This window comes from Hyaloscypha bicolor (genome assembly GCF_002865645.1).
Source record: "Hyaloscypha bicolor E unplaced genomic scaffold K444scaffold_61, whole genome shotgun sequence".
NCBI lineage: Eukaryota > Fungi > Ascomycota > Leotiomycetes > Helotiales > Hyaloscyphaceae > Hyaloscypha > Hyaloscypha bicolor.
In genome coordinates, this window is record NW_020194563.1 from 409,397 (window position 1) to 436,212 (window position 26,816).

Below are 26,816 nucleotides of genomic sequence, written 5' to 3' on the forward strand. Positions count from 1 at the left end.
TAGAAAGGCTATATAAAGATTACTAGTAACGGAAGTAAGGAAGCTACTTAATAAGTAATTAATTAGTAAGTAATTAATTAAGTATACGGGATTCTTATTAGTTAGCCCTTTCCTACTACCCAAATTTTCTAAATAAGGGGTAATTTTCTTGAAAACGCTGCCGCAAGCGGTAGTGTTTATTTTACCTCGCGAATATTAAAAGTTCGGTCTTTATAGGGCAAAAAAAACGCTACCGCTAGCGGTAATGTTTTTAATAGCGGGGTAAGTAGTAGTTTATTATTATTATTTGAGATAGCTTGCCTGTAACGAGGTATTTCCTTGAACGGAGAACGAGAAGCTACTATTAGTATATTATACTATAACTCTACTAATTTTTTCTATAAGACAAATGCTCGTTATTATCATAATAATTAATTAAAGGGGCCTTGCGATCGGGCGCACGCTTTACTCGGGCGGTGAGGGATGTGCGCGCTAGCCGCATCTGGGGCGCAGGTGCGGCAGCGTTTTTTTTGGGGTGATAATCTTACATTCTCCTATAAGTGTGTGAGTAATCCGTTTTCCGTCCTGTCAAACATTTCACTCTTGATTTCTCAATTCGTGCCGGTCACTACCTTCACTAATAAACTCACTATGCTCTCCTTTTATGCTCTTCTCTTTGCCAGCACCGTCCTCGGGCACGGAATAATCACTTCACCCCCAGTTCGTGCTGTTGGACCGGCTATGATATCCGCATGTGGCTCCTCAGTTGCCGCCCTTGTTACTGCCGACAACACAAGTCATGTCGAAGGAATGCCGGAAACAGCGGCGGCAATTCCAAATTTCAACAGCACGGCCTGCAATGTTTTCATGTGCAAAGGCCTGCAGTTTGCTGACAACACCGCGAATGTCCAAACTTTCCAGCCTGGACAGGTTGTCAACATGCTTGCGAGCATTCCAATCCCTCACGAGGGGCCGATGAACGTCAGTGTCGTCGATACAAAAACGAATACTGCCATTGGAAATCCGTTGATCAGCTTCGTCAGCTACGCCGATGAGTCTTTGCCAGCCCTGCCTGCGAATAACACTAATTTCAATGTTACTATTCCCACGACTTTGGGAAGCACCTGTTCGGTTGCTGGAACTTGTGTGAGTGTCTCTGGATCTTCTGAGGAGCTCTGCTGATAATTTAGGTATTGCAATGGTTTTGGTTCGGGACAGCGGCTGACCAGACTTATGAGAGTTGTGTTGATATGGTTATTCCGGGGTCCCCAAGTGCTGTCGTGAGTGCTGCAGCTGTAAATTCTGCATTAGTAGCAAAATCGAGAATTTGAAGGGGGAATAATGCGTTAGAGTAGTTGATTAATCTTGCAAAGGGAAGCTTGAAGCTGTCGTATATTGTGACTGGCGGTTCAACCTGACGATATTCGAGTACGTGACAACCAAACTGAACAGATCTTATATCGGAGTTTCTTTCTTATTGCGCTAGCCGTTGAATTTTCTTTCTGTTCTACTTTTGGATCGTCTCGTTATCCCACTTGCAGCTTACCGTCTTGAAAGCCTTTCCAAGGTTCTGTATGCAACTTATAGTCGCATCAAGTTCAATGTAGCTGAAGTCACAGGATTCCAGTGTTCTCTCTTCACCATCCACTTGACTTCGATGTGGACCTTTACTGTGAAAACTGTCGATCGTTCTCGATCTGCATTGCACACCATCCAGTCCACAAGCGCAGCAACTTTCTCAACGCTCGTACTTTCAAGGCTTGTCTCCGGCTCGAAATTCGAGTTGGGACCAGGATGGGGGCATGACATTCTAGCTTTTCCCTCCCACATCCTCCTGGAATCAAATTTAGTGGTGTAACTGTGTACGGTGGCATCTAGTTTCTTCATCATTGGATGTTGAGAGCTATTTCACACTGAAGCCCGAGTGGAGGCGCTGTGCCAGGGCCTATTCTCAAACCCAGTCAATGGCTGTAGTAGGGAAGGATTACTACCCCCCTTTATTACTTCTAACAGTGGGTCCACAGAGCACAGACATTCTACCATACAAAACACTCCGGTCAAGAGGACCCACAATTGCAAGTAATCAGGGTGGGAGTACCGGTTAGCTGGTCAGATCGTCCAAAATCGTGCATGTCAGAAGTTACTAGATCTGGTAACATGCATGATGTCGCTCAGATGGCGTTTCATTTACCCGAGAGAGGCAGAATCCGGCTCCGGGGGCTGATCAAACGGTGATAACACCGGCAGAATCTGCCGAGAAGTGAATCAAGTGATCGCCGAAATTATCTGACACCAGGACTTCCTTCCCGTTTCCAACGCCGAAAATCTGTCAATGGTCTGAAGATTGACGTTTGATGTTATGGAAGTAATGCTTGAATGAAACAGGTTGGGGTCATAGTCAGATGAGAGGTGCAGAAGATGCGTATTTAAGAGCCTCCCAGATCCGGGAGTTTATCGAACATCCTCTACCAAATCATCATCTTCTGTCATTACCAGGCGACCCGGAGTCGTCTTATACTATCATTTTTAATATACATTCGTTCATTCATTCCCTCACAACCGTAGTTATGGTTCGCATTTCTATCCTCACTGCGCTTGCTTGTAAGTCCGGTCTCTATTATCATTACTGCTGTACTGACTTGCGCACCCAGTTGCGTTGACCGCATTCGCCGTCACCCCGAACAATGCTGGTGCAAAGAACGTGGGCCAAGCCAATGGTCAACAATTCATCACCGGAGGGTGCACCTCAAATGCAGATTGCAGCTCCGCCTGCTGCGCCGGCAACCCAACTGTCGGTGTATGCTCTGCTGAGGCCGCCGCCCTACAAGCCGGCAAGACTGGATGTGGATTTGTTGACCCCAATGCCGCTGCAACCATCGCTGCCGCCAAGGCGCAGGTGAAGAAGCAAGGTTTTTAAATTCGAAAAGATGCATGGGGGAGGCGGGATGGAGTTTGGGGATTAAAGACGGTTGTGTTGTTGGGAAGCTTGGAGGATAACTGGCTCCTGTTTTTAGATGGGCGAGAGGATCATCTGCAATCCAAATGACCTTCCACAAATAATGTCCTCTTTACCAAATGAGCTAACGTGGGGGTTGTTGTAGGTGCTCTCTAGTTGTTGCACTCCAAGCCAAAAGCCGAGATGGACATGGTCGAGAATCAGAGAATTTGCCAAGTTGTGCACAGCGGAGAATTGACTAGGGCAGAATGAGAAAATTGATCGAGCTGTTGCACTGCAGCCTCAACAACACACTCTCTTTTAGGAAGAATAATGCTTCGAAGGGAACCGTATCGAGGAGCCGACAAAATACTACACCGACGTTCATTTGCGGGCGGTGGCATATACTTGGATGACTGAGATTTTTTAAGCAGGACTCGTTTAGACCAAAGTTGTCCCCAGCTACCAGCGATTCTGACTTGAACAATCATCTCCAAGCTAGATTATCTCAAATTGCCGTTGGCTTATAGGCAACCCTCTCTTGCAATCGCTTGGGACTGTTCTTATCATGTGCCGGAAGAATGACGAGTGGCATTTGCCTCGCAAGCTCCTTGATCTTCTTGAGTGTCTCGATAGCCTGCATCGGAGTCTCATTTACACCATCGGTAAGCTCGTTATCCAGATATTCTTGGCTATACGTCGCATCGCCAGTCAGGAAGTATGTCGCATCCTCGGCGAAAACCACGAGCGAACAGTGGCTAGGTACATGTCCTGGAGTTTGAACAGCTACTACTCTCCCATCAGCAGTGATAGGGTAGCTTTGCTCGAACGGCCCGATATGTGAATTGCTTTCTTTTAGGAAAGAAGGGTGGAAGTTCTTTGGCCATTGACGCGGGGTTGCTCCTTCGAACGTGGCGTGAACTGGCTCTTTGAATGCTTCGTAATCGCCTTCGAGCAAGAAAATCGGGGCGTCGATGAGATCAGGAAGGCCTCCGCTGTGGTCGTAATGGAGATGTGATATAACGACTGCTTTCAAATCTTTTGGTTCGATGCCCTTTTCCTGCAGCTGAACGCCGATCCCCTGGCTTTCATTGATATCGAATTTGCTCGTGAGATGAAATGTGGGCATCCATGAGGGAAAGTAATCTCTGTCTTTGGTGTGAGGAGATAATCCGGTATCGAAAAGAATGTAGCCTTCAGGGTGGGAGATAAGGAAGACTTGGACTGGGATGGGTTCAGCCCAGGACCGGTCTGTGAGGACGTGCAGGCGACGAAGCCAGATTGGTCGGTCTGCTGGTTGCTGGAGCATTGAGGGGCGACACTTTATCTTGCCTGTCTGGATAATGCTGATGGAGATAGGCATGATTGATGGTATTGAGATCGTTGATGAAGGATGATGAGGGAGTTGAGAAGAAGTTTCTTTGGCCGAGGTGAGGCTTTGATTCAGCTCGCACGTGCCGATGCCTTCACGTTCAGGCCTAATATCGACGCTAAATTAAGCGATCCACCCCCCCGAATTAAATCCACTGCTTACAACCAGGGACCAGTGCATGTGGCCAGTTGTTAATAACAGAGTCAAGAAGGAAGTGCCATACCAACAGTCTCTCGTCCCTTTCCCGTGGAATTACATCTCACTAAATCGAAAGCAGCTTACTTGTCTCTGCGTTCGCGCCAGGCCGGTCCTTATATCCCATGGCAACAATTGAATATTCCACTGGGGGGTGAGATCAGAGTGCATGGTTAATAAGTAACAAGAATAGTACCCCTCGGTCCAATACTCATGATTACTATAGCTTGGAACTTGTGTTGTCTGTCACTAGTTCTGATTAGTGATCCGACTATTCGGGACCGATAGGATCCTTATCCGTGAAATCAAGAGAACGTCAAATTTAATTAGAAACACGCAGAAAGATCAACGAGTATATATTCCTTGACTTTGCAAGTTGCAAAAAACATCGCTTGATTTTTGGAACAGTCGAAGTTTAAAGGAGGAAGATCCTGGGCTCAGGCTCTATGACCACCCAACTTTGTATCGTTGTATCTTGGCAGGTATACACAGTCAAATATGAATGGGAACATCCGGAAAAGAATTTGCATTGTCTGTACCTCATCTCTTCTCTCAGACATCTCGACATCATTTTAAGTACTTCGCAATGCCTGCTACAGAGTCTGGGATGAAATAGTGAGGATATGTTTAGCCGCTGCCGGAGGGAGAGTATGAAGTTAGGTTGGATATGTTAATGCCTGAGAGTGAGGAAGGAGGTAGGGGAGAGAGGAGTTTTGTTTTGAGGGGTGTGTGGATTTAAATTAGTCGGAGGGAAGTAGCCTATGGCGGGCTGATCTTAAAACGGTCTACTAGCAGTTCTCTTCGTTCGTTAGCACACAAATGGAAATTTCTTCATCTATGCAACAAGAATAGAAGAGCCAATATATTTTAGATTCTTTCTAAACCCGAGACAATTACAAGCCATGTAATTAGTCACGTGTATCTCTTTAAGTGAGACAACTAGGCTGTTCAACTTCGGTTACTATACTGAAGAAGTCGAACAAGGATAAAGTATCATGCAACTTCGTATTTATATCAATGAGATAATATTGGCCCTACTTAAATGCCATGCCTTGTGAGTCTTGTTGTAGTTGAAGTAGAATTTAATAGGAAGTAATAGCCGAATTTTTGAAGCGTCAATAGCGCGTGGGCAAAATAATAGAGTTATATTATAACTTTTAGTATAGTCGGAAGAAGTTCCGGGAATTCGGGACTAGAGGTTAGGGAGTTAGTAAATAGAGGAATTAAGAAATAAAATCTTTTCGTTTCTTGGAATTACTAAAAGAAGAATAATAGAATAAATATAAGAAAGTAGTGTGACGGCGGGATCAATGCAATAGTCGGAGGCTCAAAGTTCAAAGAATCTCATGTATTGGAAAATACTAAGCTGTAGAACAAAGTAGGGAGGATGCCTCGACCTTTAGTATTGTTCCGCCCAAGCAATTCCGGCTTAGCTTCGTTTTGTGCCTGTTTCCGATATCCTGTCCTTGGCAGATCATGCCCTTACGCCAGCCGTCACAAGTAGAATAGAAATCAAATTCTGGCTTTGAAAATGGTTGCATTGCTTGAAAGGTTAATATTATAGTTATATATTGCCCCATAATTACTTTTCGCTATATAGTCTCTCCGAAATAAACAGAAAATACGTCGATATTCAAAGGTCCTTATTTTTCTCCATCTGTAGGTGTGTTTCCTTGTTGATTTTGGCCCGGATCCTCTTTTATTACTCGCTCAATTCGCGATCTTAACCCCCTATCAATTTTTTTGAGCTTGTCTTTCAAGTTCTTGGGATCCTCAGCAGGGCCGCGATCTCCTGGCATCTTTTCAAAAACCACCTTAGAATTCTGGTTGCTGGTAGTACCCCTTGTCCTCCTCGGCCTATTCCTCTCTTTCGCAGCCTTCTCGACATTTAACAGCCCCCAAACCGCAACCAACATAACACTCGTCGCAGCTGCAACCGTAAGTGCCATAATCTCATACCACCTCAACTTATGTCCCTTCAACTTCTTCCACGGCGGATCTCTCGCTTCTTCAAACGAACTCCCCATCAACGCATTATTCGCCACTTCTATAGTAACACTGCACTGCTCCGCAAACCAGCTCGCCACTTTACCACCGGGACCATTATCTGCAACAGCTTTGCATTTCCGATCGCATCCGTACAGCGAGCCGTGCGTACAGAAACAGTTCTTCGTATGCGTGATACAGCCGTAGTCAAAACTACTCTGCCATATACAGTCTTTCGCGCACGGTGGGAGAGCGTCGAAAGTGATATTCGGTGCAGAGGCGCAAACATCGGGACGCGCAAACCAGTCTTCTGCAAGGAGCCAGTTCCACCAGCTACACGACCAGGCGCAGGCTAAGGGAATTGTCTGTTTGCAGTAACAGTCCTGTGGGTAGGTCACGCAAGTTGTGTTCGTTGCGTCTGAGGGACAGGGTGCTGGAACTGTTGGGCAGTTTATTGGTTTCGCAGATGGGCTGATACAGCTTCCTTGGACGCAGGCGGGCATTAAAGAGAGGTCTATTGTGGGAGTTGGTGCTGCTCCGATTTTTCGTTCGAAGGAAGGGGAGCGTTTGGCTTGGAGGTCTGATGAAGTGAGCCCGAGCAAGCTGCTGATGATCCAGAGCTTAAAATATGCTGCCATGGTTGAAATATTTTACAAGAGGGAGAATTGGCCGTAACCTTTTGCTATTTTGGAAAGGAGAGGGAGAGACAAATTATTTGCGGGTAGAGATAGATTGGGGTTTGGACGCCTTCTCAAAGGCTTCGCGGTGTCTGATAAAGCTGTCACGTCAATTTACTATCGCTTGTCGCTCCGCGAATCGGACTTTGAACTGTCTCCGTGACATTTCCGCCTCAAAAGCTTATATTCCGGACACCGTACCCAAGCCAATAATATCGAGCAGAGTGCCATTGGCAGATCCATTATCCCCATAAATGCGTGAACAGCACATTAAATACGGGACTTTCTAAGCACGCTCAGTACGCCGAGTTGCTGCTTTTACCCTCGAACCGCAATGAGGCGCTCTTCGCTTGGTCTTCCTCCCCCAAGGGGCTCGCTTAAGTTCAGCTGTGGGCTAGACCACCCCACAATTGCATGGCGCGGGCCGCTCCTCCCTTGTCAATACAGCCTTGTGGCGTCGGTCAACAGTGCGCGGGATCCCCATTTGGCAGGTATCGGCAATCTTCCCCAAACCCATGTCTATATCCGTTCAGCTGCTGCCAGGTGCGCCCTGCCTGTGCACGTTTAGGCGAGCTCTATCTACAAATCATATTGTTAGAATTGTTAATTTAAAGCCTCTAATTAGCTACAATTTTGCGGTACATTTGATCACGGAAAGACGCACCTGCTGATGTTGATATTTTGGGCCGAGGTGGCTGCTGTGTCTGAATGACACGCACATGAGGCGTTTTTGGTTGGTGAAGATATCAGTACAGTGAAACCTCGCTATAAGGATACTCAATATAAGGATATCCTCGACATAAGGATACATCTGCTGGCCCCGCAGGGATTAATTTTGCTGTGTGCCACACCTCGTTATAAGGATACCTCGGTATATCCTTAGTTTTTGGGAACAATTTCGGTATCCTTATATCGAGGTTTCACTGTAATCACTTGCAATCTGTTCAGCTGCGGCTAGGTGGGCACTTCCATGATAAATTGTACCGCAAAATTTGAGCGAATCAGAAGTCTTAGATCGAGAATTGGAATGTATGATTCGCTGCAAAACCTCGCTCAAGCATGCACGGACGGGCCGAAGCCGCAGGCATTCTCTTGCCATTCTTATTGTTCAAGTGGTGTCTTGCAATTTGTTCCAGTGCCTCCTGTCGCAGTGTTGAGGTAATTTTGCTGGGAGGGAAAGGGAGTTCCGCTCTGATGGTGGCAGAATGAGCTGAAAAGGGAGAGGGGATGATAGAGATAGTTCCGGTCTCGGAGAGCGATGTCTGCATTGGGCGCTAGAGTTGGGGTTGAGGTGTGCTGGGTATATCGTTACGAACACGTCTCTCATCATCACAAATTGTCTTAATGTTACATTTTAGCTCGAGCTACTACTAACGATGACAGAAGTTGCTCCAAATCAAGTGGGCGAGGCACTTAAGCCTGATACCGATGACTCAACAGCTCCTTCCCGCATATTTCCCACATCCTCAATATCAATTTTGATTCGACATCTCACTAGGCCAACGATCATCGCGAGCCTCGTCTCTCCCGCTCATGCCTTCAACGCAGCAACTTGTTGCATGACACGCGCTCGGCAGTTCATCGTGGAGTACGATGATTCACCATGGACTGTCTGTGCAGCCGGTGTTTCTGAACCATGGAATCATGATCCTCCCTTTCCCCGCGTGCAGGCGAACTTGGCATGGTGTCTGGAGCATTGTCCTGGCTTTGCAGAAAATGGGTTGGAAGAATGGCTACATCCGTTGGCACAATGATTCGTGCCATATGCTACGCTTCTTTTCCTCTGTCCCATTGGCGACAGTGAAGAGGAAGCTGTTGAAATGGGCATTCTACAAATGGTGCTGGATTACGTTTCGAAGAAGATATTTGTTGGAGCTGGGGAGGATGGGGCTATTCCCGAAGACAGGGCAGATGACCTTCTCAAGCAGCATGACTTCACTAAGAGGTTACTTGAATGGTTGAACATTCTCGGAGATCCTGCGAGCGCTGTCTGGGGCTCCATTGCACAGCTGAATATGGATTGGTGGATTATCCAGCGATTGACGAACCTAGGCACCACAGGGGTCGATAAACACTCTACAGGTGACGAGGTCGCTGACTGGTATGACAAGGAAATGCTGGGTGTGGTGGTCATGGCTGGCCAGACAGCAATGAACAAGTATTTGGGAACTGCGCTGACGAAGCAACTCATCATCGAGGCTCTCATGACAGCTGTCGATGTTTTGACCTCAAGAGATGGAAACTCAGCTCCATCTCCAAGTCCTCTTGATCGCACGCTGGTTGATCTGAAGAAGGCTTTGTTAGAATCAAAAGACAACATGCAATTTCTAGACCATGTCGATGACGAAGCAACACTGCGAGAGCTTTCGCTTCTTGCCAGATATCTCATGCAAGGGAATATCGATCCTTTGAACTTCTTGTACACGGCTTCTGGAAGGATCAGAATATCAGGATCTCATACGACTTTGGGCAATGCCATAGAGACCGCTTTTCAGGCTCTCGAAGGTATAAATAGAGACTCAACTATGTCTAGCCGAGCGCCAACACCTTCTACGTACTTTGATAGCTCCTTTTCAGTAAAGATCCGTAAAGCGATCCGTACGATCTTGGAAGCACGACGGACATTCATCACCGCCATCGCACTACCCGTTGTCGTCCATTTTGCCACGACTGCCCAGATTTTCTACGAGTCTTATCAGAAGATGGGAGATTCCTCGACTGCACACGGTCTGGCATACGGTGCAATGTTCTCTTGGCTTCTCCTTATTGCAGTGATCGGCAATTGTGCAGTTGCCAGTGCAAACGCAGGTCTAATTACGCAGCAAATCAAGGGTGTCTTCAGGCTCTCGCGAATTCGAGTCCCATTGCGAGAGCGTTATTCTAATGCCCTGGAGTGGGAGTGCTGGCTCACTGATATCGGGCTCGATACTGGGCTCAAGGATAGAGTAGTGGTAGCGCGCAGCCATCAGCCTACTCTTGATACCAGGACTATTGCGTTCAAGTGGTTCTATGCCAAATATCTGGTTGGGCAGTTGGTGGGATGGGTGACGGTGGCTTTCTTTTGCGGATGTGCTGCTATAATTTCGTATACAACGCCGACTGTAGGATGGGGCTGCCGTTCTTTCAATCATTTGATGTACGCAGTTCTGTCTCTGGTCGTTGCGTTACTGCAGGTTGCGAAACACAAGGCCCGGAAGAGGGATGAGCAGAACCATCTTAATACCCCGAAGACTACCGGAAAGTCAGCCGAAGAAGGTGGAGCTATTGTGGAAGTTTCGAAAGTCTCCGGAGATACTCACCCGAGTGAGAAACTCCAAGCAGAGATCACTCAGGTAGTTAATCCAGTTCCCGAAGCAAACGCCAACCCAACTCCTCCTTCAAGAACCTCACCCCCTCACTGGCGTACTCGACGGCAGTATCCCAAACCGGCACGCAGTCTCCTTACCAAAATCATCCGCGCCCTCTACATCATCTTCACAATCCTTAATTTCGCCCTCCTGATTGTCGGCACAATTCTCAACTGGGCAGGCGTCTACAACAGCTGCCGCTGCAAACACATTTTCGGTCCCTCAGACCACCCATTGGAATTAGGAAGCAACACACAGCTGGCACTGGATATGGCGAGGAAGTATTGGAATAGCACGGGATATGTGGCATATCTGGTTGCGTGGTGTGTTTGTGCTATTGCGGTGGTGGCGAGGAAGGTGCTGCAGGGACGGATGGCTTTAGAGTTTATGGAGGAGTGAGTTGTTCTGTTCTTTTGTACCTCTTCTAACTCCGGAAGTGTCTTTTAGAGTAAAGAAGACTGTGACTAATTTTTTTGCGCCTAGGGATGAAATCTCGGAAATAAATAATTATCTTCCAGTTGAAGAAGGAGATTCAGGGACTAGAAAGAACCAAGGACATTTGCAGCAGGGGTGGGCCCCTGGACCTAGAGACGATTTGGAGCAGTCCAGGACTCTGGAGGAATGATGTGATGATTATTTTCAGTTTAGTAAAGGTCTGAAGAGGAAATGACTCAGATAAGTCGGCTTATATATTCTTCTTTGTTCGTCACTTTCTAAAACGTATATCAGCTTCAAGTCACGCCCGAGTGTATGTGTGCAGGGTACGATGTTCTCAACTTCCTATGGGGTTTTCTCATCTCTCCGACTTTCGGACTCCTCTCATGCCATGCCTTTTGGATATATGGATTTGAGGACCCTGAACGCCATCTTCTTTGTCCCCAACAAGACTCGCGGAGAGTTTTCCAAAACCCGTTGGCATTATTTACCTCGAAGGCATTCCTTGTGTACCATAGATATAAGGCGTTCTATCTGTTTCCTGACCCTAACAATGTACTTCTTCCCGAAATGAGCCCTCAAGTCACACTTGCCATTCTGGAATATGAAGTTATAGCAGCCTTTCAGACAAAACTTGACAATATTTCCGAGCCATCCCTTATCTGCTTTACGAGTTAACGATGGCGTTTCGTGCTCCTCGTTACTTTTTAGCCCAATTGTCCTTATATGTGCAGGTCGAGAACCAATTTGAAGCTTGTAGACCCCCGCTCTATCTCGTCCCTAATCAAAAATTTCCCGCTTCAGACCATGCCTTCTCGAATCCCCCTCAATGATCTAGCCCCAAAGTGGCCATATCCACCCCCATTTAGCCATTCAGACATAAGTTCACAAGCCTTGTCCCTTATTCAGCCTCCTGCTTCATCTCCATCTTCAGGTTGTCTACCAGAGTCTCCAATAAAAAGCAACGCAACCTCAAACTGTGAACTTGATCCTGCAAGTCTTCCTTCTCCTCCCTCGTGTATTCTAATTCTTCTCCTATCTCGTCTGCATTTTGCCAACTTTCAAGCAGACCAAAGTGACACATAACCAAGTTCTTCTTCAGCAGGCTCAAATTCCTGGAATTCAGAGGTGTGCTCATAGCCTGAAGCGGAGTGGCAGATCTAGTAACCTTATGCTCAAAGTCGCCCAAGGATCCGGGGAAATTGTCTGAGCTGCCAAGCGATTTTAGGGTTACCAACAGAGTACCGGCGCGATCCACATGAACCAATGCATTGCCAATGTGTCCATGTGCCCTGTGGACCACCATGCGCCCATGGCGTGTGTTGATATCATCGTCAATGCTCCGAACGAATTCATCCATCTGGTCCCGCTGGCCTATGGCTTGTACAATGATCTGCTTAAGCAAGGTAATGCATCCATCGCGCTGAAATACTCCATCCATATTTCGTCCCTCAACAAGCTCAGCCAGTCTTTCCATATAGTACTCGAAGATGCGCGCCTCGCGGAGTACGAGGTCTGCATGGACCACATACTTTGGATTGCCCAGGATATTGGTCGTAGCATTTGATTGAGACAATCCGTCGACCAGACCACTCAGTTGAAGCGACTTGCGTTTGCACACCTCCGATCGCGTCGATCATATTGAAGAATGTTTGTTCCTTACCCTCACCTATTGATGCTTCAGCTGCGGGTCTCCATTGTAATGAATGAAACTTACGCTCTGTATTTCCTGTCGGACCTTGATCAGTCGCCATTCTCGCTGTGCGATGAGACAGATGTTTCTGGCTGAAAGAAGGACAGAATTGGCAATCTGTCGAGAAAGGAGTCTTGTGAATACTCGACAGCCTCGCCTTCACAATGTTGCATTCGCTTTGTGGCGCCCTTGAGTCAAACTTTGTGGATCGCACCCGCTCTCGGTGGATTTTATGGTTGCGACATTGACAGGTTGAAAACGCAAGGTTTTCGTGGGAAGGAAGGTAAGCTGCTTAAGTATAGTTGGAAAGATTCCTGTTCTCGCTTACCATTGCGGAACAAAGGTGAGGAAAACCATGGGATTTTTAGGATGTCATTATTCACTCTTAACTTCACTGAGATTTTGCCTTTGCTACATTTTTATGCAGCCAGGAGCTGGTCCGAACGAGCCACCTACAATACATAATACCGCAACTTCCCATTTGCCCGATAACTCCTCCACCCACTTGCTCTCAACTTATATCAACAAAAGCCCGGCTGTAGATCCGCAAATTGCATGGCAGAGCGGACCAGATGATTAGAGGTTGTCTTATAATGAATTGATAATACCTGTCTAATTGAAGGGTGATTGTAACTCAATTGCTCATTTTAAGCAACTACTCTCACCCACGAAGTGAGTTCCGAGACAGTGATCTAGAAATATAGACAGGAAGATGGTGGGTGCATTAGATTGCAATACGTGCGAGCAGATGCATTAGATTCTGAGATCAAACTGCAATCGCTCTTCGGAAGCCCGCCTGCGAAGCAGGCACTTGTAGATCCAGCTGCAATGATAGAGTTTAGCGACCCATATGGAAGGTTTTAAATCAACGTCATTCATTGCAGGGTATAGTGTTTCAGCAACGAGGAGGGGACATTTGACTGAAAGGGGCTAGGGAAGAACACAGAAAGTGGTATTATTGGGAGCAAGCCTGCTTAGATCTCAATACAATAGGGTAAAATCCTTTGAGTGTGTGTTTGAAGGAAGTATTTGGAATTGCCTCGCTTCGAAATAGAGCAGTACAAGTGCACTTGATCCTATTAGAAAAGAAAATAATTAATACGACACATAGACGCCCTATAGCGGTTTGCAGAAAGACTTGCGATTAAGGCAAGGTCGAGGTTTACGCTAAAGATCTAACGAAGCATGATCTGAAGAAGATGTATTAATTGAGTTAATATTTGTAGGGTATATTTAGCAAGCAAATAAGCGTGACTCTATATTATTATACCAGGAAAGGGCAAAATTTTGTTCTAATAGCCTCATATATAGGGATACTTTTAGTATATAAAATAGTATAATACGGTACTATAATATTCTATAGAATATTATTCCCTTCTTCTTTCCCGGAAAGTATAAGAAATACTTAACCTCTATATACTTTCGCTATTACTACCGGTAGTTCTTACTATCTATTCTTAATTAGTATTCTTAAGAATAACTCCCAAGATCCTATAGCTAATATAATCTATTTCTGAAAATATTAAACTATACCTAATATTATATTATTTATATTACTAGACTCTTAATATAATTTTCTTAAAATATCTCAATTAGTAATAAAAACTATATAAGTTAGTATTTAAATAAGGCTATCTGAATATATCTAATATTATAATTCCAAGTAAGAATTAATATACTTTCCTTTATAAATTTCTTTATCTAGCTAGTATTCTTATATTTAGTATTATACTAGTAGTCCGGATAGTATTAGAAATCCCTCTCTTAATATATATAGTCTTTACTATACTTCTTTTCTTTATATATATAACCTGTAAAGTTATTCTTAATCTTTCTTATTATATTATTAACTTTCTCTAAATTACTATTCTTTACTTTATATAATTTTGGCTTTCTCTCTATATCCCTATAAATCTATTTTAAAATCTTATCTAACTAGTTTAGAGACTCTTTATTTATTATTATATCTCGGTTCTTTGAGAAGAAAACCTAATTAGGTAATATTTTTTATAATAAATGCCTTTCTTAACTACCCTATACTACTATATATATAGTAATCTATTAAAGTAACTAGTAAGTATATTATTCTATTTGGTATAATTAGGGTATATCCTGGCCATAGGAATATTACCCGAATCTAATCCGGATTTGGTTGCCAGTTATTACCGTATCTGCCAAATTCCTTTAGTATACGGAACTTCTCCTCGCCCGACAAATAATCTAGAACGACCACCGCCTAATGCTTTAGAGAGAGCGGCCTGGGTTCTCCGTTATTGAACTCCCTAGCTCCTTTAAGAGTAACCCATATTATAACTGCCGAATTATCCACATGCCATCCGGTAAAGCTTCCTGCCTGTCCTAGCAGAGCCCACGTCAAGCAATCCTCCAGACCGCACTTTCTTTTCTCTGATATAGCCTTCTTTACCATCTTACTCCGAATCTCTGCAGTTTTTCCTTCCCTGAGAGCCAGGCATATGGCAGAAAGCAAGTCGAATCTTTTGGCGAAACCAGGGGGAGTAATGCCTTCCGCGGGGTCGGATATGCTAAGTAGATTTAGCGGTTTTATTACGAGACCACCGCGGGCAGCCTCGAAACTCGTAGCGAGTTCTCTAGCCATTGTTATCCGAGGAGAGACTATTGACTGGACCAGGTCCATATACTGAATATTGATCGTATTATTTCCGCCCCCCTTATAAGCATTTAGTATATCTTGCGTAGTCTGAACTGGTCGACTTTCCTTCCATTCTTCGTCGACTAGAAGAATCAAACCCGGCAACTTTATCTTCTCTAGAAGTTCGACTAGCCCCTTTTGATCCACAAGTGTAAATGTTTTGTTTGGCCCATGGCATGTGGCTGGAGTTCCCTTGTAGAGGTGCTCTAATCTTTTCAGACCTTTATTTGGTCGATTTGCCCCGGAACTCGACCTGACTAGCTTCAGGAGGTTGTATCTCGAAGGATCGCCGAAAAGGATCGCCTGTTCGGCGTCGAATGCCTTCCCCCCCCCCCTGCCTTTCCCTTCTCCTCTTCGCCCCGCTGCCGTTTCAACCTTTTTTTGTCTCGAATCTTCTGCTGTCGATCGGCATCTTGTTCTCTCTTTCTCGCATCCCGCGCCTCTTCCTCTAATCTCTTCCTAAAGCCGCGCGGTCAGTTTCATACTTCCATTATCTGCGAGACGAGAGCTTACGCATCAGCCTTTTTCCTGGCCCTGTAGTTTGCCTTGCGATCTGTCTCGAACTTCTTCTTCTCCGATGTCGGCATCTCTTTTCGGGCCATTTCTTATCAGTGTCAGTGCCTGTGAGTTCCGTGGTGCCTCGTTGTCTAGTATGGATGGATGCTTCCGTCGTTGTGCTCGTTGAGGGATTTTGTGGGATTTGTTCCTTCTAAATTTCGCGTTTCTGCTGAGATCGTTCTGGCGAGCTCACCACACAACCACGACACCACTCACATCAAATCCGATCCAACCTTGCCGGAGGCCTTCACCGTCAAGCCCTGGCCGCGCCGCCATCCTCCCGCGCACCACAATACAATGGGAAGCAGCGGGGAGACGCGCATTTCCTCTCATCAATCTCCATCTTCATATTCAATACCTCGAGTCACGGCCAATGATCATCTGCGATAACCTGAAGCCACTGCTATAACATGAAGGACTTTTCCTCTCCTTTAAGTTTTAGCATCTGTTCTCTACGATGCCGTCCATATTAGCAGTCGCACAGCCGAATCATAAAAATGAACTCTACAATCAAACAGATCAAGTCCTTCCACTGTGTGTGCTTCCCATGGCCGGGGCAATGAACTTGGATAGGTTGTTTGTAATTCAAATAGATACCGCGACCGCGAAAATCTAAAATCTGAATTTAGCATACCTTTTACTTAATCATACATTACTATCGTTGACCATAATAAATTCAAGGGGTAATCGTTCTCAACACTGCGCCTACTCACCGCCGCCCTGTGACTGTCAATGGTATCAGTCCACGGAAGCCATAACGAAATCTATACGTTCACAATAAAGTAGCCCAAATCAATCACCCTTGAATTCGGTCAGCAAGAAAAGTCCCTATTTTGTTCTTGTACAGTAGAATTAGTCTACTATTTCCATGAGCTAAAACTTGCCTGTTACGATTACATGCTTTCTGATTTCATCGCAATCTGAGCATGGCGCATGGTGTACGCTTATAGAGTTCTCGTTTGATGAGTGGATAACGCAATGAGACAGGTTATGCAGTGCGCCAGTCTCGAAGGCTCTCAGAATATCGAATCGTAATCTGCTTCACCCTCCTCTTAACACTTCAAAAGTTCAATGCCACTCAAGCGTTTCATTGCCCCTACACGTCATATCCAGTCTGTGTTATCCACCTAAGATAGAATTTTGCCGTGGCACTAAGTTATTACTCGTCGACTTTTGATTTGTAACTAAAGTTATCCCGCTAATCCCAACCTGCACGTCTACACTCATAGAACACCGAATCAAGACTTGCGCACTTCCTCTATAGTGCCAATTCATTCTAATTACAAGAATGAACATCTCGGTGTCGTAGCTTGGCGCGCAAATTCCTTAAACCCGAGTAATCGCTGTTTCGCGAAACCCACCCAACGTATATTATAGCCTTTTTCTTGTACTATCATAGATTTAGCTCTAAATATTTATCTCAATCGACAATAGCTTATACAAAGGACACGTTCTCTAGAAAATAAAAACAGTTTCTATTAATTACCGTGGAGAAATTTTAATAACTACTTTATAACGGCGTACTATTTTTATTCTAAACCAAGAGCATGAGATTCGCGCAGCATCTCATATATGCAATACCGTTTTCTGTAATATATAGGGTGTTTTTAATTAACTAGATCTATGCGCTAATCTGAATTCTTTCCAATTTTAAGTAATATCAAAAACTACGAGTACTATATCAACTCTATCTATAATCTATAGTTTACAATTATATATTCTCCCAAATATGTCACCGCAGCTCAAAAGACGTCAATTATCATATTCTGAGAAGTAAGTAATACGAACTATGCATTCTTCGCGTCTAATTCCAGGCTATATTACTTAATGCAAACCACTATAGTTTTCCGTTATTTGATCATATTTAGAGACCGGCGCATTGAGCTGTTACGTGACACTGGCTCCCGAAGCCCAAGAAGCACTTTGGATATAGGTAGAGCGTGCGCTTGTCTAAACTTAAGTGTTTTGTCTCTTAGCTATGGCTCGCGCAATACAAACACTCCCGACGTGATTCCCATCCATTTAAAGACCAGCGCATTGAGAAATTCAAACTAAAAGCTTTTGAGTATATGTACTACAGTTTCTACAAAATAAGAACGTGCGCCAGTCCCGCGTGGGCCGTGAAATTTTCATCAGCCCATACATTACCAGCCTCGTCCTATATATTCCCATCGATCCAGACATCCGCGCATCATAAAATTCAAACGTTCGATTACCCAAACTCCCAGATACACATTCCAGATACTCGGAACATGCGCCGGTCTCTTACTCGCGTTTACCATTCCGCAGCACTTAACCCAATTAATGATCACCTGAAATTTCTCTTGACCCAGAGACCCGCGCATTATAAAATTCAGACAACTAATCATTCAAACTCGCAGGTATGTATTCCGGCTATTAGGGACATGCGCTAGTCTCTTGCTCGCGTTAACTATTTCGCAGCATATGACTCAAGAAACTACCACCCAGAATTTCCATTAATCCAGAGACCGGCGCATTACGCAATTTTATCATTCCACCTTCCAAACTCCTGGCTATCTTCGACATATACTAGGAACTTGCGCTAATTCTTGGTCGTTGAATAATATTCATCAGACGGATCTTCATTTGTCCCTACCCCAAATTTATATTAATCTACGGCTCCTCGCATCGTGAAACCCCATTATTTTACCCTCTAAGACCCTGGTTGTATATTATGCAAGCTGAAAACGTGCGCTCGTCTCTTATTCGTTGTAGAGTATTTCGCACCGTAGAGCGCTGCTTACACTTGCCTGAAATTCCTACTGATCTAGAGACAGGCGCATCGTAAGAAGCTGTCGGCTGATCACCCAACCCCTTATTCATGTATTTAAAATGCTGGTAACGTGCGCCGGTTTCTCGTTGCACTGATAGTACTCGGTCATCTGGCGGCGCTGCAGATTTGATGACATATATTTCCACCCCTTCCACGCATCCGCGCATTGAAATATGGCAAGACCGTAATTGCCGTGATCCCGGCAATCAGCCATCAGTGCGAGAGGGCGCGCAAGTGCAGCATTGTTAGCTTTTTGCCTCTCATTGCAAGCAATAGCACCCACGAACATTTCTTTGTATTTCTATCGAACGCAAGCCTCGCGCATCGAGATATCCCATTAAATAAACTATTACTATCTATGGTATCGGTCATTTTACTGGGAGCATGCGCTAGTTTAATATTGCTGACTTTTTGCGTCTTGGTCTACGCTGTGATATATACGATTTCTTTTACATTTCTATCCAATGCGAGCCTCGCGCATTGAGTTCTCTCGTTAAATGAACTATTACTATCCATTATATCGGCCGTTTTAATAAGAGCATGCGCTGGTTTAATATTAATAGCTTTTTGTGTCTTGTTTCATACTATTGCATTTACGAACATTTCTTTATATTTCTGTTAAATGCGGGCCCCGTGCGTCAAAATATCTAATCAAATGCTTCTTTATTATCTATAATATTGGCCAGTTCATTGGAGGCATGCGCTAGCCTAATGTTATTAGCCTTTTTATTTCCTAATGTAATAACAAGCATATATTAATACTTTTTTATATTTTTATTTACTACGAGCCCCGCGCATTGTAATATCCCGCTATATTTACTATTGCTATCTAATATGCAGACCTTTCTCCATGAGAGCATGCGCCGGTCTCTCGTAACCCACTAGTCTACATATATGGGTTTATAGCAACCAATCTTCACTCAGGCATTCCAATCAAATACAAGACCTGCCCACCGAGATACTTGTTGAAAAAGATATGCAAGCCCAAATTACAGTTTCCATATACTAAGAGCGTGGGCCAGTCCGCTTTACCTTACTGCTCTACCTTAATCTGCCCTTACCCACCCACCACCATCGTTCAAATTCCCAGCGACCACGACATCCGCGCATTTGAAAATTTCACTGGATAAACCTTTGCTATATGAATTATATATACGCACAGCGAGAAGGTGCGCCTGGCAGTTGTTGTCAATTTCCGTATATAGCTATTATAGTACCCGTTATACTTCATTTGCCGATTATATAATAGGTTAGCATTTGCGCATTGAGATATTTTATTATAAGAATGCTTGAGTCATAAGCTATACTCACGCATAGGGAGAAAGTGCGCTGGTTAGTTATTCGATCGATTTCCTTATATGTCAGTTATAGTACCCGTTATACTTCACTTGCCAATTATATAATAGGTTAGCATTTGCGCATTAAGATATATTATTATAAGAATGCTTGAGTTATAAGCTATATTCAGGTATAGGGAGAAAGTGCGCTGGTTAGTTATTCGATCGATTTTTGTATATAGCTGTTTTAGTACCAATTATACTTCACTTGCCGATTTCACAATGCATTGGGATTTTCGCATTGAAATATTTTAATGCAAGAATGCTTAAGCTATAAGATATACTTATATATAAAGAGAAGGTGCGCCAGTGAGTTATCATTGATTTTTGTATATAGCTATTTTAGTACCCGCCACACTTCACTTGCCGATTCTATAATGTATTGGCATTTGCGCATTAAAATATTTTAAAGCAAGAATACTTAAGCTATAAGCTATACTCATATATAAAGAGAAGGTGCGCTAGTGAGTTATTACCGATTTTTGTATATAGCTATTTTAGTACCCGCCATACTTCACTTGCCGATTTTATAATGCATTGGCATTTGCGCATTAAAATATTTTAATGCAAGAATGCTTAAGCTATAAGCTATACATATGTATAAATAGAAGGTGCGCTAGTGAGTTATTATTGATTTTTATACATAGCTATTTTAGTACTTATTATATTGTATTTACCGATTTTATAATGCATTGGGATTTGCGTATTAAGATGTTTTAATATAAGAATACTTAGGTCATAAGCTATACTCACGTATAGGGAGAAGGTGCGCTGGCTTGCCGTTATTGGCTTCCTCATATATATATATATATGTATATATTATAATATACGCTATACCTTACCTGCCGATTTAATAGCGCGGCGAGATCCGCACCTTGCGAACTTTTATTCCATAAACCCTTGCTTAATAAGCCATCCCTATACGTAGCGAGAAGGTGCGCTGGCTTGCCGCTATCGACTTATTTATATATATATTATAACACACACCACACTTCACTTGCCGATTTAGCAGCGCTGCGACATTAGCGCATTGCAAATTTCCCTCCCACAAACCCTTGCTTGATAAGCTATACTGACGCATATGGAGAAGGTGCGTCGGCTTACCGTTATCAAATTTTTTAAGTACACGCTACCATGCGTACTATGCAACACTTGCTAATTTAATAACTCCCCGACATTTGCGCATTGGCATATTCCACTATTGAAACTCTTACATTATGAGCTATATTCAGTTATAAGGATGGCGTGCGCTAGTCCCTCGCTTACAACTTTCCCAACTAGCCGTGTAAGGTACGCCATACCACACATTGCTATTCAACTGGATTTTCACACCCGCGCATGTCTATCTTTTATTACGTGATCCAGTACCCCTTAAAAAACATTTGCTACATAACGGGAAGGTGCGCTAGTCAGTGGTTGATGATTTTCCCAACTATATTATTACTCACGCCACACTTCACTTGTTCGTCTCGCGGGACTTTGAAGTCCGCGCATTGTAAAACCTCTTTAGAACAAGTCTTTAATGTCTAAAGAGTCATTAGAATATAGTGGGAGGGTGCGCTAGCCCATCGTTGATAACTTCCCCCAATCTATATTCTATTGCATATTATCCCCACTAGTGTATTTCAGCGGGGTTTGAGACCCGCCATCGAACCGTCCTCACAGATTCCTTATTAATACCCACCGTATAATCTTTTTAAAGTGGGGGAGGGGGGGTGCGCCAGAACGCTCTTAATCATCTTTCCTGTCCAAGCACTCTTGCAGATGCTGCCGCTTGCCCTTTGATTTTAGGAGTTTACGAGCCTCGCACGTAGAGAGACTAAAACATCTGATTCATAATAATTCAGAATACGCATCTCATTTGGCTAGAACACGCTCCAATCTAGACTCAGTCGCAGAGATGTGCTAGAAATTCCCACTCTAATATCAGCAGCTTGAAGACTCCCCGATATTTTGACCTTACTTCTTGAATCTCTAACAGATGACCATATGACAATAGCCGATCCGCAAAAAAGAATTGAGGAGTTCTTTGTTCTGTCCACTCAAAGGGAAACGCCACCCCATTCCAAGCGATGCAAACAATCCCCAGGCCTCATAATCGAGTGAAATAGATTGAAATCGCTCGTCCATCGACCTCCAGCATCAATTCCCCCCTCTTGAAATAAACTGCTGGGTGATCGCTTGCGACAGGCCAAAATCAAGGCCACAGACGTCTTGGGTCACATACTGGTGTGTTTTCACTGTGATACCCTCGAAAACGACGTCTGTACGAAATCCAAACCTTGAGAAGTAAGGTCTCCAATTGAAGAGTACACTCTCCTTTCACGGCAGCTGGGCAACGGCTTTCTCCTCAGTTTAAAATGAGGCTAACTCTACTCATAGACACCTGACGGAATTTCATACTTGAATAGATTAAAGACTAGGAGATTAGCGATTAAACTGTCTTAACTCTCGGAAATACAACAGGCATCCTCAAAGTCTTCAATTATCTAACCTCGAAGCAATTTAAAAAGGAGCGCGGGCATTAACACCCTCGCATCGACTTCACCTCATTCCCGAACGAAATCCATTGGAAGTAATTACAGCCCCCCACCAACTTCAATTTTGTTCTAACCCTTGGGTCATTCAACCCCTCACACTGATTCAATCCTCAATAGACAGAATCCCATCTTTCAAGGCCAGCCCTCCACCTCGATACTTCACAGGCCCATTTGCTGCATTTATGAAATCCACGAATCTGCCATTTCAATCACAATAAGATGCACCCAACTCCTCAATAAGATAGTTTGGCTCTATTTCTGTTATGATTTAGTAGTCAAGTATAAGTTATAAGCAGCCAATAATAAGGGAAAATCTCATATAGTCGACGGAGACGTAAGTGGCACGTTTACTGTAATGCTAATTAGCATCTTGTGGCCTTAGAGAGTCCTTGTTCATAATAGATCCTGCCAGTCCGTCGTTTGCCGCGGCGTTCTCTCATGTTTTAATCTCAGAGCCTGCATCACCGTCACTACCTGCCAAGTTCTCCGCGAGTGGATTGTAGTCTCTAGCAAAGTCACGGACGTTAGCTGTACCAAGCGGACAGCTGCATGCAATGATCCAGGTAGCGCAGACATACTTGCATTGATTCATAGCTGGCTAGTGAGCGTCGGAACCGCATAATGCCCTGAGCATTCATAACCATACAGTAAGGATTTATGGCTGTCTAGGCTATACGTGGGTTTGGTTCCTTGCCCTCAATGAATTCTCCTCTCGTGTAGACCAGAAGTCTAGCTGTGACAGCGAGGGTGTATTTAGGCACAAAATATTAGATAAATCGGGAATAGTTAACGAACGTTTTGCCATCGTCGGGCTTCGATTTCTTGTATTTTTAAAATCGAGGAATGGCCTAAATGAGTGCATACTAAAGTTATAGATGCAGTGTAGTTGCTTGGCCTATCAAATATCAAGTCCTTACTAGATGTTCTAGCCGAATTGTTTGTTTAAAATTTGAAAGATCTGTGGAAGTTTCATTATTAATTAAAAGGAATCGAAGAGGCTTATAGAGGTCTAATAAAGTCTTTGGGTACAACTATCGAGCGCAAGCAGGTATTATTAAGGAAAGAGTTATGAGAACGTTTCCCTATTATTTTGATCTTAGCCTACTAAACAACGAACGCTCGAAGAGTGTAGTTCTCAATGTGGTATATTGGAGAGAACCGCGTCATGAGGGCATGTACCACAGACCTTGACATTATAGCGGCTAAAACCTCAATACCCGGGGCTCCATTTGGGATGGCCAAGCCTAAAGTGGTGGAAGGCCTTGAACAAAACGTGGCAGCCAGCGTACCGCTCTTGGCTGTGTAGGGTTGATAATTTGGGAGTAGTTCCGGGAAGATGGAAATTTCGAGAATCTGTTGAGACGGAGACAGGGACATACTAAAGTCCACTATACGTATTTTATGAATGTTTTAATTTACATTTTCAATCGCCTAATAATGGATATAACGTCGGCGTATGCGCACTTACCCCCCCTCTGGGTTATTACCAAAATCGAATATTGAAATTTAGATCGGAAAATTGTAAGATAATAACTTCACATTCTGTTCCTTAGGACAATTTTAATACGATTTCTATATAGCTTTATAGAGATGCTGCGAATATATATTTAAGGTTGCGGGAACGGACGCGCCTACACACTATATAGCGGGATAAAGCTAATCGACTTTATAATCGTGGCGAGATATTCTTTATATTAAAGAGAAATACGAGTTCAGATAAACACTTGACAGGATATCGAAGAAGTTCATTCTCTCTTCTTTCTATGAAGTATTAAGCACAGATACATTTATTAGCGATTTATCTGTATATGCATTACGTTTTCAGTCCTGATTAGCCCACAGTGAAGCGCGCTTGGCGAAGTTTCTCACACTCGAGGCTGTGTCTAAAACCGAAGCACTCGATCTGCATGTCTCAGAATCGCGCATTTGATGAGATTGCAATTTATATAATACAGGAAATCCAAATAAAATCTGTAATTGCTCCAAGAATTAGCAAAGACAAGGAAGCCAGTATATAAAGCATAAATAGCAGGACTGGCCTAAGAACTTGCATTTGAGAATAAAGAATAATATCTGCAACGGTTCGAGCATAGGGATATAAATATCAATAGTATCCGAGTACCAAGAACCTTCACTCTAAGTTTGCTCCACAACAGCGGACTTGCGCATCCACTCCTCTCAAAGGAAGATTCTTTTAACCCCAAAACCCCATTTTTGAGTGTGTGGCCGATGCGCGCGTCTCGCATCCGAAATTTGAAGGCTAGAATAACCAACCCAACACTTGATGACTACAAAAGAACCAGGCTCTTGCGCATTAATCTCCCTTACAGAATCTTCTGCGAGGATTCAGTAAAGGACCTGGTAATACTAATTCGATGTCCGAGTCTCATTTCAGAGCTGTATTATATTCCTTTTATCAACTACTAGCGAGACCTCCACTCACTAATTATACGCGAACCAGAGACTTGCGCATCTATTCCTTTTACAGAATAAACAATTAGTATAAAGGGCAACACTTAATAACACTTATTCGATGCGGTTGTCTCATTTAAGATCTATACCCACCTTTCAATTAACTGCTAGCGGACCCTTCACTTATTAATTATACGAGAACTAGAGACTTGCGCACCTATTCCTTTTAAAGAATGAACAATTAGTATAAGGGGCGTCACTTAATAACATTTATTTAATGCGCGAGTCTTATTTTATAACTATATTATATATCTTTTACTAATTACTAGCAAGACCTTTACTTATTAATTATACGAGAACTAGAGACTTGCGCACCTATTCCTCTTATAAAATGAATAATTAATATAAGGGGCGTCACTTAATAATATTTATTCGATGCGCGAGTCAAAAATAAGGAAACTGTTATTCTCAGCTACTAGCGATATACACGTTATATTCGTTGAGTATTACGCAACAAATATAGACTTGCGCATCGATTCCTCTTGCAGAATGCATAAGTAACTTCTATTCTACTGCTTTATGGCCCCAATTTCGTGCTCAAGTCTGGTTCGAAGCCAGATTCTTTCTCTGATTGCTACTAGCACAAACCTTACTTTATCCCCCGTATATACAACAACTAGATACTGGCGCATCGATTCCTCTGGCAGAATGCATAAGTGACTTGTATTTTACTATTATATGGCCCCCATTTCGTGCGCAAGTCTCATTCAAAGGCAGATTCGTTCTCTGATTACTACTAGTACAAACCTTATTTCATTCCCCGAATATGAAATACCCAGAGACTAGCGCATTGATTTCTCTTGCAAAATGCATAAATGACTTGTAGTCTATTGCTACATAGTCCTCGTTTCGTGCGCAAGTCTCATTTAAAGGCGGATTCGTTCTCCGATTGCTACCCGTATAAGGCTTACTTTATTTCCGGAGTATATAATAACCGGAGCCCAGCGCATCGATTCCTATTAAATGACGAATGACTGACCCTTTTTATACCTAATTCCAATACCTGTTTAGTGCGCTAGTTTATTATAGGAATAGAGGATATTGCAGCGGACTGTGTATTATATTCTATTTCATCCACGCCCATATCAGAAGAAGAGAGTAGCGCATCGATTCCTCTTACCGAATGCTTTGCCAGCTTATTAAGAGTCCCCGTTAGGCATCTAAACAATGCGCGAGTCTCGGGTAGTAATACCAAAATCCCGTTTTACATTCCTATGGACTTTTACTCCACTTCTCAAATCCCCGACAACCAGAGCCTAGCGCATTAATTCATCTTACAGAACATATTATTCATTTGTTATAAGTGTCTTCATAACACACATTTAATGCGCGGGCCTCATATAATATCAGGGAAGTGCCTTGTTCCTCAGTAAAAGACTTCACTTCATTTACCAATTGCTCACGAAGTCCAGACTAGCGCATTGATTCCTTATATTGACTATATTCCATTATTAGTTAAAGTCATTTGGAGGCGTTCTTTCAATGCGCGGGTCTCCAACAAAATCGGGAGGCGTGCCACTACTCACGACCCCCACGAGGAGCAGCCCCCACAATATTACCCAACCCTTGTAATTGCTCTCCTATCTCATTAATCTAAATGTATATCCCAGTCTATTTCAATGTCCCATGCCACATCTCAGACCATCAAACCCTCCTTTTCTTACTCGAGAGCCATCTTTGACTATAACACCTATGCTGCCCAAACCCTGCAATTATGCATGAACCCTTGACTTGCGCATCGATTACTTTTAGGATCAACTCCTCTTAGACACTGTGAGCAGTTATATCGTATTCATTAAATGCGCCAATATCGGAAACACCCATT

General features: G+C 43.6%; 7 protein-coding genes across 7 annotated transcripts; 3 read left to right on the forward strand and 4 right to left on the reverse strand.

The window, feature by feature from the left end:
* Window positions 1-720: 720 nt before the first annotated feature.
* Window positions 721-1,310, forward strand: K444DRAFT_643130 (uncharacterized protein; the record flags this gene model as incomplete). Its single annotated transcript, XM_024884825.1, has 2 exons — window positions 721-1,125; window positions 1,170-1,310. 2 exons carry the CDS (start codon window positions 721-723, stop codon window positions 1,308-1,310), a joined length of 546 nt encoding a protein of 181 aa, XP_024737064.1.
* Window positions 1,311-2,441: 1,131 nt separating this feature from the next.
* Window positions 2,442-2,896, forward strand: K444DRAFT_652738 (uncharacterized protein; the record flags this gene model as incomplete). Its single annotated transcript, XM_024885826.1, has 2 exons — window positions 2,442-2,580; window positions 2,631-2,896. The coding sequence occupies exons 1-2, from the start codon at window positions 2,547-2,549 to the stop codon at window positions 2,894-2,896; spliced, it is 300 nt and encodes a 99-aa protein (XP_024737065.1). The 5' UTR covers window positions 2,442-2,546.
* Window positions 2,897-3,422: 526 nt separating this feature from the next.
* K444DRAFT_528766 (Metallo-hydrolase/oxidoreductase) lies at window positions 3,423-4,277 on the reverse strand (the record flags this gene model as incomplete). The annotated part of the gene is made up of 1 exon (XM_024874751.1): window positions 3,423-4,277. The coding sequence occupies one exon, from the start codon at window positions 4,275-4,277 to the stop codon at window positions 3,423-3,425; it is 855 nt and encodes a 284-aa protein (XP_024737066.1).
* Window positions 4,278-6,124: 1,847 nt separating this feature from the next.
* K444DRAFT_629581 (uncharacterized protein) lies at window positions 6,125-7,105 on the reverse strand (the record flags this gene model as incomplete). Its single annotated transcript, XM_024883072.1, has 1 exon — window positions 6,125-7,105. The coding sequence occupies one exon, from the start codon at window positions 7,103-7,105 to the stop codon at window positions 6,125-6,127; it is 981 nt and encodes a 326-aa protein (XP_024737067.1).
* Window positions 7,106-8,964: 1,859 nt separating this feature from the next.
* K444DRAFT_629582 (uncharacterized protein) lies at window positions 8,965-10,890 on the forward strand (the record flags this gene model as incomplete). The annotated part of the gene is made up of 1 exon (XM_024883073.1): window positions 8,965-10,890. The coding sequence occupies one exon, from the start codon at window positions 8,965-8,967 to the stop codon at window positions 10,888-10,890; it is 1,926 nt and encodes a 641-aa protein (XP_024737068.1).
* Window positions 10,891-11,827: 937 nt separating this feature from the next.
* K444DRAFT_722078 (uncharacterized protein) lies at window positions 11,828-12,680 on the reverse strand (the record flags this gene model as incomplete). Its single annotated transcript, XM_024888545.1, has 3 exons — window positions 11,828-12,441; window positions 12,548-12,595; window positions 12,644-12,680. 3 exons carry the CDS (start codon window positions 12,678-12,680, stop codon window positions 11,828-11,830), a joined length of 699 nt encoding a protein of 232 aa, XP_024737069.1.
* A 2,175-nt stretch (window positions 12,681-14,855) lies between these two features.
* Window positions 14,856-15,892, reverse strand: K444DRAFT_629584 (uncharacterized protein; the record flags this gene model as incomplete). Its single annotated transcript, XM_024883074.1, has 2 exons — window positions 14,856-15,738; window positions 15,804-15,892. 2 exons carry the CDS (start codon window positions 15,890-15,892, stop codon window positions 14,856-14,858), a joined length of 972 nt encoding a protein of 323 aa, XP_024737070.1.
* Between the last annotated feature and the right edge of the window lie 10,924 nt (window positions 15,893-26,816).